The following is a 10,540-nucleotide window of genomic DNA, read 5'->3' on the forward strand; positions in this document are numbered from 1 at the left end:
AAATGCCCTGTAAGAAATTTAGTTTTTAATATTTATGTCGTGATAGTTAAGTAATGTCTAACTATATCAAGAGTGTTGCTTTCCCGAATGTCAGCGCGATCGCAAATGAATTGATTTTATATAACAGCTCAACAAAAAAGATGCTAGTATTAAGTGTGTTATTAGTCACAATGCTGTCTGTTTATCTCTGTTTCGGCAAGAAAAAGTTTTTAACAAAGCCGAAGTAAGACCAATTGTGTGTCTCCGAGGCAGCACTGTGTATTTTGTTACGGAATTAATCTGTGTTTTTGAACAAATTATTTGAGTCAATGATTCAGTGGCCCTTTCAAAAAGACAATCACTAGCTTAGTTTCTAAAAGAATCAGCCGTTTTGAGTGAACGGGTCAATGGATCACTCATTAAGACGGAGACTTGCTGCCACCTACTGGCGGCTTTAGTGTCATATTTATTTATCCATGACAGGCTTAAACCAACCAAGGTGCTATCTCAAAAACACATCTTTGCAAAATATGGTAATTATCACTATCAAACAAAACAAAAAAGACATTTTGTGTCAATATTGCACACCCCTAAAATAACCAAGCATCATCTTTAAAAAAAAAGTTGTCCTAGATTTTTTTTTTTATTATATTGTAGTTTGTATGGTTAATATTAATGTAATTGTGAGCAAACTAGGGTTTAACAAAAGGTAATTCGGCCCGCACAAGGGGACATTTTCTCCGATCCGGCCCTCAACCTTAAATGAGTTTGACACCCCTGATATAAACAGAACCTTCAGAATCTGAAATTGAGGAAAATTAGTGCACGTAAACATTCTAATATGCATATTTGTTCTCTATAAACATTCTTTATTATTATCACAGTCGTGCTGCTTAATATTTTTGTGGAAACCGCACTAGATCTGATAAGGATTCTTTGATGAATAAAAACGTTCACATGAACAGCATTTATTTGAATTAGAAATCTTTTGTAACATTGTAAATGCCTTTACTGACCCTAGTCTTTTGAATGGAATTGTTCATGTGGATGAGTTTGAGTTCACTCACACTGACTGACAGCACAGGTCCAACTTTGTACATGGCATAGCGATCGGTTCCTTCACATATATTTGGGAATTCAGCATTAGGCTCTAAAAGCCCCAGTTCTTTGGCAATGTATTCAGTGAAAGACTTCATCCTCCATGGACTTCCTCCTACACACACAAACTGAGACAAAACGTACAACCAAGCGAGTTAGACAGACCCGGATAATTCTAAAGGAGTACGATTTTAGTATGGAAACAAATTGAAGTTTACTTTGACATCTCCAAACATCGCTGGCAAGTCGTGAGTGGATGTTCCCAGGTTAAAATGGTAAAGGATGTCATCTTTCATGGAGTCTAAATGGGGATTGTTCACATATATGGACCTATGCAGGGAAGATATAAGTTTGGCAGTTGTATGAAACAGGACAGCTGTTGGTCATTGTCCCCACTGTTAGGAGAACTGTTTAAAGTAACACTTTAAGCACACGATATAACGTAATAACTGTCAGGACTATGTAACACAGGGGTCGTGAGAAGGGCACATGATTTCCGTTTTGTATCGCTTCTCATAGAACTAAATGAAACTTTTTCTTGTAGAACAGCATTTGTGTCCAGCGAATGAATCTGTCATTTATACAATGCGATATATAGTGTTTGATGAACAAAAGTAAAACCCTTAGGCTACATAAATTACTGAATGACATATGAAACGGAAGGGCTGAATGTCCATGCACATAATAAAGAATACGAAAAAAATGAAGACACGATTGTTTCATTCGTACCTATCGCACGCACCGTTCTTCTCTTCACCCAGCGGCATTTTCAGTTTTTTCCTGAGATGGACACATCAACAGACCATCACTTTTCAACGTAAAAAAAATCGTCTTGTTTAACAACTCAACTTATGCATAATTGAATTAAAAAATGTAGTTTCTTAACAAAGTTCAATGTTCGTTACCGTGAGACGGACGTTTATAAGCCTCCTGATGCAGTGTCCGCCGGCAAGGTCACTTGACAAAATACCATGGGTTTCGGTCAGTTTCTGCTGCTGTAAAACATCCGGCTGTGCGTGTGCCGCTGGTGTACGTGACAGCAGCCTGTGTTTTTCCGCAAGCCCCGCCTCCTGCGGCAGAATGGACTAGTAGGAGCAACGGATTGGACAGTTGAGAAGTCCTTCATAGAAAAGATCAGTATAGAGGCGGGGCCTCATGTCTACAGGCTGGATACTGACGTTACTTTTACTACCTTTTGACATTGAGATGACTATCACAAGTTGCTAAATTTACACTACATAAACTATAGATATATTCCACCAACTTTTGATAATTTGTGTTATTTTTTCATTATGAACTCTTTTTTGTTTGATGTATCTCATGCAATTGTTTCAGAAATGAAAACATAATCTAAAACAAAGGCAACCTGAGTAAACCCAAAATAGATTTTTTTTTTAAATGATAATGTTAATGAAGCAAGAAAGTCAACTGATACCAACTGGTCCTGTGTGAAAATGTATTTGCCCATGTAGTTATTAATTCCCAAATCTGCATGCATAATGCGGTACAGCTGGACTAGACACAACCAGGCCTGATACTGCAAGCCCTGTTCAATTAAATCAACACTCAAATACAACTTTTTCAACAACATTAAGTTGATTAAAATGTCTTACCCAGTAACACACTATGCCAAAGGTGAAAGAAATACCGAAAATGCTGAGGAAGAAGGTGATTGAAATACATCTGTCTGGAAGGGTTACAAAGCTTGGACTCCAAAGAGCCACATTGAGAGCCTTTATCTCCAAATTGAAAAACTTGGCACAGTAGCACACCGTCCCAGAAGTGGCCGACCTTCCAAAATTCCTCCAAGACCACAGCAATGACTCGTACAGGAAGTCACAAAACACCAAAGGAACTGCAGGCCTCTCTTGCATGGCTGAAGGTTACTGTTCATGAATTTATTCTCAGAAAGACACTGGCCAAAAAATGGTATCCATGGAAGAGAGGTGAGGCAAAACCACTGCTAACCCAGAAGAACATTAAGGCTCATTTGAATTTTGTAAAAAATGTTCTGAATTTTCCACAAAAATAACATTATAGCTATGGTGTGGGGATGCTACAGGGCCTGGGGCACTTGCAATAATTGAGAGAAACAGGTCTTCAGTCTGTAAGTTGAAGCTCAAGCCCAACAGCATTACTCTGCAAGACAATGATCCAAAGCATAGGAGTAAGTCCATCTCTGAATAGCTTAAAAAAAACTAAATGAAAGTAGTGGAGTGGCCAAGTGAAAGTCCTTACTTGAACTAAATTTTGAGAGGCAGGATCTTAAACTGGCAGCTCATGATCAAACCCCCCCCCAGCAGTTCTGCAAAGATTAGTGGACCACCACACAACAGCACTGTGAAAGACTGATCTCCAGTTATTGGAAGTGGTTGGTTGCTGCGAAAGATGGCACAAGCAGATTTTTAATTAAGGGGGCAATTTGTTTTTCACATGGATAGGTGTTGGGTAACTTTTTTTTTTTTTGCTTCAATAAAAAAAGTTAAATAAAAACTGTACGTGTTTATCGCACATGTACGCATGTAAGAAAATCAATAAAATAATTAAGCAGCAAGTAAAATATATTTTTCTTTACTGAGTGTATTCAGTGGAATAAATCCAACTTCAAGTTGAGACAATGAGCTGACAAATTAGTGTGATACAAAAAGCAAATATTGCCTCTGCCCAGATGTGCAAATCAGGGGGAATAAAAAAGATATCCTTGCATAAGGTCCAGAGCGGTCGATTATTTTAACTTTTTTTTTCTAGTAACCTTTAATAAAATAATATTATAATACTGAAAAAGCTACAGTACTGTAACAAACACTAATTCTGTGCTCCAATCCACTTCACAGCAATTAATTAAATTTCAGACATATGCATACTTATGCAAAGAAAGAGATCTATTTTCAAGTGCAATGTTTGCAAAAAGTGAAAATAGCTTACTGTACCTTCAAAAAAAAAAAAATCCAAATGCTCAATAATTGTCAAATGAATTCTCTTTATATTGTCCAGTGTTAACACAGTTAAGCAAAATGAAAACATTCCCAATCTGATTCTATTAAAGGGATTGTTCACCCAAAAATGAAAATTTGATGTTTATCTGCTTACCCCCAGGGCATCCAAGATTTAGGTGACTTTGTTTCTTCAGTAGAACACAAACGAAGATTTTTAACACAAACCGTTGCAGTCTGTCAGTCTTATAATGTAGGTGAATGGGGATGACGGCTAAAACATACAATAAAACTAAAAAAAAAAAACATACACAAACAAAACCAAATTAAACCCTGTGGCTCGTGACGATACATTGATGTGTAAAGACACAAAACGATCGGTCTGTGCAAGAAACTGAACAGTATTTATATTGTAGACTTATAAGTGCATTACCGCAACCTATCTCATTTGAGAGATAGGTGGCGGTAATGCACTTATAAGTCTGCGATCCGCCATAAAGCAAGAAGAAGACGCCTCATGCCCCTGCTGTTGAGAATGCGCTCAGGACAGTTTAAACAGTTCAGACATTGCATGAATCAGAAAAAAACGATATAAATACTGTTCAGTTTCTTGCACAGACCGATAGTTTTGCGTCTTTACACATCAATGTATCGTCACGAGCTGCAGGGTTTAATTTGGTTTTGTTTGTGTATGTTTTTTTTTTTTATTGTATGTTTTAGTCATTCACCTCTATTATAAGACTGACAGACTGCAACGGTTTGAGTTAAAAAACTTTGTTTATGTTCTACTGAAGAAACAAAGTCACCTACATCTTGACTTATAAGTCTGCGATCCGCCATAAAGCAAGAAGAAGACGCCTCATGCCCCTGCTGTTGAGAATGCGCTCAGGACAGTTTAAACAGTTCAGACATTGCATGAATCAGAAAAAAACGATATAAATACTGTTCAGTTTCTTGCACAGACCGATAGTTTTGCGTCTTTACACATCAATGTATCGTCACGAGCTGCAGGGTTTAATTTGGTTTTGTTTGTGTATGTTTTTTTTTTTTTATTGTATGTTTTAGTCACTCACCTCCATTAGAAGACTGACAGACTGCAACGGTTTGAGTTAAAAAACTTTGTTTATGTTCTACTGAAGAAACAAAGTCACCTACATCTTGGATGCCCTGGGGGTAAGCAGATAAACATCAAATTTTCCATTTTGGGTGAACTATCCCTTTAATTGTAACTCAGTCATATGAACTTGCTAGAAGTCAGTCTGTTATTTAAGGTGCACTTCAATCTTAAACACTTCAAGTTCAAATATCCACAAAAATTTAATTTTAACACCACAGACCATGAATCCAAAACAACTGTTTTAGTGCAGTGTAGTAACACAATAAGACTGACAGACTGCAACGGTTTGAGTTAAAAAACTTTGTTTATGTTCTACTGAAGAAACAAAGTCACCTACATCTTGGATGCCCTGGGGGTAAGCAGATAAACATCAAATTTTCCATTTTGGGTGAACTATCCCTTTAATTGTAACTCAGTCATATGAACTTGCTAGAAGTCAGTCTGTTATTTAAGGTGCACTTCAATCTTAAACACTTCAAGTTCAAATATCCACAAAAATTAAATTTTAACACCACAGACCATGAATCCAAAACAACTGTTTTAGTGCAGTGTAGTAACACAGCCTACATTAGGCAAGGATCAAAAGCCGAGTTTGACATCACAAATGTCTGATAAGGTACAACTAAAGTGTATGGTCAAGAAAGGACAATGAGTTTACCATGACAAAACAGGATGTGGAATCTTTTGGACCAAGGACCAAGGCATCAGTGCTGTTAGTATCATTTAACTTTTTGTACTGTGGACTGGTTATGAACAAGCATTGCAACACCTATGTTGGAAATGTTTAAGTTTTTAGATTTTTTTTGTTGTATTAATGTTTGTCTTTACAAAACTTCAGTTTTCATTGTAAAGCTTAAGACAAATATTTTACCCTTTATAACCTCGAAAGTTATCAATTTAACTTGTGACCCTTTCCACTTGGTCCCCATGCAGTGCAGTTTCAGGGCAATTAAAAAAAAAAGACTGAAAGAAATTCCCCACATTAGGCAGCCCTATGAAAAGAAATATAAATGGACAAACTGTTAAATCATATGCAAAACTATTAAAATGCAACACATAAAATAATAATGTCAACTCAAGCTCTTGCACTGGTTGTGATATTAGTTTTATGAATGCACTTACAAGTCCTCATTGTTGTTGTAGTTGGTGATGAAGTATCTGGGCACATCATTGGTTCTCTAGATTGGGTAAAAAATGATAACTAGAAACGTTGTGCAATACATGTTTATTATCTTACACCTACAGAAACCATATTTTGCCAAACAAGTGCTTCACAGAATCTGAAGGGAAAAAATCCAATCAACTCACTCCATTCTCTAAAACGATTGGATGTTCTGGTAAAAACTCAGGTTTCATCTTAGCCATTGGACAACTTGCCAACTTGATGAGGAAGTCCCGAGTGTAGCAAATTCTTTCGGCTACAGTTTAAACAACAACAACAACAACAAAAAGTATTATAAGATCTACTTTAACACTGTATTATCAACGCATTGTTTTTCTTCTAATTACAGGTATAATCATCTCCCCGATTCGTTTAGGGAATTTATACTGAAGCAGACACTTGCCTTTCTTCTTTGGTTGGGTGCTGGTGCTTTGAAGATGCAGGATTTCATAGAAATGCTCCACTTTAATAATGTTGTCCTGTCCACAGTAAAAACAGTTACCGGACAAAAAAAGACACTCTCTCAGAGGAAAAAGATAAGCAAAAAAGAGGCCAGCAGCTGCAATTAAATTCCAAAGCATGAAAATATTAAAATTGGTCTTACTGGCTTTTCTACCGGCTTAATCTCAGCATAGCTTTGAGGCACTATAATTGAGATAACCAAAAAAAGCACACAAACACACACAGAAAAACATAATCAAACTGGCATCAACTGAAATGCATTGATTTGCATTTTTAAAGATTGAAACTATGCACATTCGCGTTTGGTACCTTGATTTATGTTAAGACGGCGCAGTGGTCTCGCTGGTTCCAGATTTCTGATGATCCTTTTTGAGACATCCATTTTTCTGCTTAAGGACAAACATTTCAACATATTATTGTTTTCACATTTCAACATGTAATTTTCACCTATTTCATTCTCTTGACAAGTTACAGGACTATACCTGGCTCTATATAGAAGGATGCGATCCACTATAGAATCAGCCACACATTTTTATTTGATTCTAATTACATTATTCCATGTCTAAAAGCCATAAACTGCTCAATTCTGAGTACAAGTGGAAAAAAACTATAACCTAATATCAGAACATCATGATATTCTTTTCATGCCATTATGAAGTCAGGTACATCTGTTAAAATTTGTCATTTGGATTACATGCATTGGTGGATTACATTAACATCAATTTTTCAAGAAGCCATATTTTAGTTTAGGTAAATAGGCTATTGGTTATTTATAGCTCAGCAACAGGTATTTCTGGGCCTCTTATTACAGTTAAACTGGATGGTGTACAATATTATCCGGTTTTACACTAACATCAGACAAATAAACTGTCCAGTACATTATATGAGAGGCAGGTGATGTACTCAGAACTGTTCTTCTTATATTTAGAAACATAACGGGGGAAATGGAAAAGATGACAGATATTGGCAGCTTCCCTGAAGCACATCACCGCATCAATTTTTAAAGATTGAAACTATGCACATTCGCGTTTGGTACCTTGATTTATGTTAAGACGGCGCAGTGGTCTCGCTGGTTCCAGATTTCTGATGATCCTTTTTGAGACATCCATTTTTCTGCTTAAGGACAAACATTTCAACATATTATTGTTTTCACATTTCAACATGTAATTTTCACCTATTTCATTCTCTTGACAAGTTACAGGACTATACCTGGCTCTATATAGAAGGATGCGATCCACTATAGAATCAGCCACACATTTTTATTTGATTCTAATTACATTATTCCATGTCTAAAAGCCATAAACTGCTCAATTCTGAGTACACGTGGAAAAAAACTATAACCTAATATCAGAACATCATGATATTCTTTTCATGCCATTATGAAGTCAGGTACATCTGTTAAAATTTGTCATTTGGATTACATGCATTGGTGGATTACATTAACATCAATTTTTCAAGAAGCCATATTTTAGTTTAGGTAAATAGGCTATTGGTTATTTATAGCTCAGCAACAGGTATTTCTGGGCCTCTTATTACAGTTAAACTGGATGGTGTACAATATTATCCGGTTTTACACTAACATCAGACAAATAAACTGTCCAGTACATTATATGAGAGGCAGGTGATGTACTCAGAACTGTTCTTCTTATATTTAGAAACATAACGGGGGAAATGGAAAAGATGACAGATATTGGCAGCTTCCCTGAAGCACATCACCGCATCAATCTCAGTTCAGTTAGGCTAATATCTCACACGACGAATGAGTCAGGTAAATAAACTTTGTGAAAACCATCAAACATGTCCTGTTGAACTGTAAAAACAAAGAACGGCAACATACCAATGTTAAATACGTCTAAAATATTGAAAAGAAAGGTGGCGTGAACTTCTGACTCAATCGGCATCAACGGTGCTAGCTGCTAGCCACGAACCACGACGACTGCGAACTTTTCCCTTGATAATCCAGTTTTGTGTTTTTTTTACCACATAACATCTTCACGAGAGACAAAAATGTAACTCAGAATTATGTCACAACACAATTAGCCCAAAATAAACGCGTAATTATAATAATGGCAACTTACACGTTCTCTCTGATAAAGCATCCAGCTTCAGTCACCGCGCTGTCTGTCATTTCCAACACATTCATTCCGTCTGAGCTCGCGACTCTCTTCATCCCTGCGTTCATTATGACTGTGGATGAACTCACCCATTCTCACATACACACAAAACGACATCTAAACTATAAAGGTTTTCCACACCTTTCATTGTTAGCTAGTGTTTGAGTTTGCTAGTATAAAAGTTTGGTTTCTTTGAAATTATTTCTCTTAAACAGGTCAGATGTCTACTAGAGCCAACATTATGATATGCATATATAAAATGTTCTACAGAATTTAAAAGTCCTGGGGTATGCATCTTCAGAAAAAGGTTTTAGTTAAGATTCTGTCATTGGATTTATATAAGCATGGACTCTTTGTGCTATTTAAATTCTCATAAAGGTAGAAATAATACCTGATCACCTTGTGAACTGTGTGAATGGTGTGTTGTTCATAACAAAGGCACTAAACTTCTTTAAGCCCTTCTATAAAAGTCCTTCTACAACCAGCCTAAGCTGGTTAGCTGGTTTTAGTTGGTCATCCAGCTTGGACATAGCTGGTCAGCAGGCTGGTTTTAGAGGGGTTTTGACCACTTCTTTAGCTGGTCAGGCTGGGAGGCCAGCTGGAACAATCAGCTTGACCAGCCAACCAGCTTAAGCTGGTTTTAGCTTCTTTTTTTCAGCAGGGCTGTGTGCTAGTTTATATAGTTAGAAGTCCAGGGCTTTGACTACCACCTGCTTAGTCTCAGCCTCAAGACGTCACGCCCACTACGCGAGACTACCACCTGCTGAACAAAATTTTGTGTGAATGGTGTGTTGCTCATAACAAGGGCACTAAACTTCTAAATCCCTGCTAAAAAAGGGGAAAAAACGCCTAACTAGCCTAAGCTGGTCATCCAGCATGGTCATAACTGGTCAGCAGGCTTATTTTAGAGGGGTTTTGACCACTTCTTTAAATGGTCAGGCTGGGAGACCAGCTGGAACAACCAGCTTGACTAGCCTAGCCAGACTGGGAGACCAGCTTAAACCAGTTTAGGCTAGTTTATTAAGTTAGAAGTCCAGGGATTTGACTACCACCTGCTAAACAAACTTTTCAAACTGGTTTTGATAAACAAACATTTATTGTTCCCCCTTTCTAACCTGCTGTGAACAACTCCTCACCCATACCTTAGCTTTGGGTTTACTTGACTACACAAACCTTTGCACTGGCCATTGTGACCCAAAAGCATGAGCTCACATACCAACCTGTTGTTTGTCACAGCGCTCTCGTTTCCTGCCATTCTTCTGTCATTACCTGATAGTAAATCACATTGCTACAAAATAATGATGTGCATACTAACATATTCTTTGCATGAAATTATTAAATCTCCCAGATTAATGCCTATAATTTATCCCTTTTTGGCTGCACCCTACTCTTGGTAGAAGGCCTAAGACAATTCTTTTTTGATGTATCATATTTTATTTTGCTCTTTATAAAGATTCCACACTAGTTAAAAAAAACTCCTGTTCTATAAAAGTACAATTTATTACTAATCATCTCCAGAATTCGTATTACCTTCTCACAATATTTTTTTAAGTATCAGGCCCACACTTCTACCAATGCAGTATTTTTTTACTGGATTTATTGTACTGCAGTGTCCTCTAGTGACATCTTCTTTCTCAGTTGATCGCTTGATTGTTAAAAGCCGTTGTTGGTACGA

General features: G+C 37.0%; 1 protein-coding gene and 1 pseudogene across 2 annotated transcripts; both read right to left on the reverse strand.

Annotated features, from left to right (window-relative positions):
• LOC107581535 (uridine phosphorylase 1-like) overlaps positions 1–1,857 on the reverse strand; it is a 6,397-nt pseudogene extending 4,540 nt beyond the window's left edge.
• Positions 1,858–5,475: 3,618 nt separating this feature from the next.
• Positions 5,476–8,948, reverse strand: LOC107581534 (uncharacterized protein C8orf88-like). 2 transcript variants are annotated; one of them, XM_016267111.1, is made up of 7 exons: positions 8,830–8,948; positions 7,788–7,867; positions 6,894–6,934; positions 6,693–6,768; positions 6,436–6,545; positions 6,250–6,305; positions 5,476–6,119 (listed from the first exon to the last, which is right to left on the reverse strand). In XM_016267111.1, the coding sequence occupies exons 1-7, from the start codon at positions 8,931–8,933 to the stop codon at positions 6,110–6,112; spliced, it is 477 nt and encodes a 158-aa protein (XP_016122597.1). In that variant the 5' UTR covers positions 8,934–8,948; the 3' UTR covers positions 5,476–6,109. The 2 variants fall into 2 exon arrangements, with proteins under 2 accessions (XP_016122597.1, XP_016122596.1); XM_016267110.1 differs by lacking the exons at positions 7,788–7,867; positions 8,830–8,948 and adding an exon at positions 7,061–7,135.
• Positions 8,949–10,540: the final 1,592 nt, after the last annotated feature.

Source organism: Sinocyclocheilus grahami, unplaced genomic scaffold, assembly GCF_001515645.1.
Source record: "Sinocyclocheilus grahami isolate Dianchi unplaced genomic scaffold, SAMN03320097.WGS_v1.1 scaffold36.1, whole genome shotgun sequence".
In the NCBI taxonomy this organism is placed as follows: domain Eukaryota; kingdom Metazoa; phylum Chordata; class Actinopteri; order Cypriniformes; family Cyprinidae; genus Sinocyclocheilus; species Sinocyclocheilus grahami.

What these genes read in the sequence shown, in the direction of transcription:
- LOC107581534 (XM_016267111.1), bottom strand. Translation starts at nt 8,933, where the DNA reads ATGAACGCAGGGATGAAGAGAGTCGCGAGCTCAGACGGAATGAATGTG. An exon ending in TGCTTTATCAGAGAGAACGT is followed by an intron (nt 7,868 to 8,829) that starts GTAAGTTGCCAT and finishes TTTGTCCTTAAG; the next exon opens with CAGAAAAATGGATGTCTCAA. An exon ending in CAATCGTTTTAGAGAATGGA is followed by an intron (nt 6,306 to 6,435) that starts GTGAGTTGATTG and finishes TACCCAATCTAG; the next exon opens with AGAACCAATGATGTGCCCAG.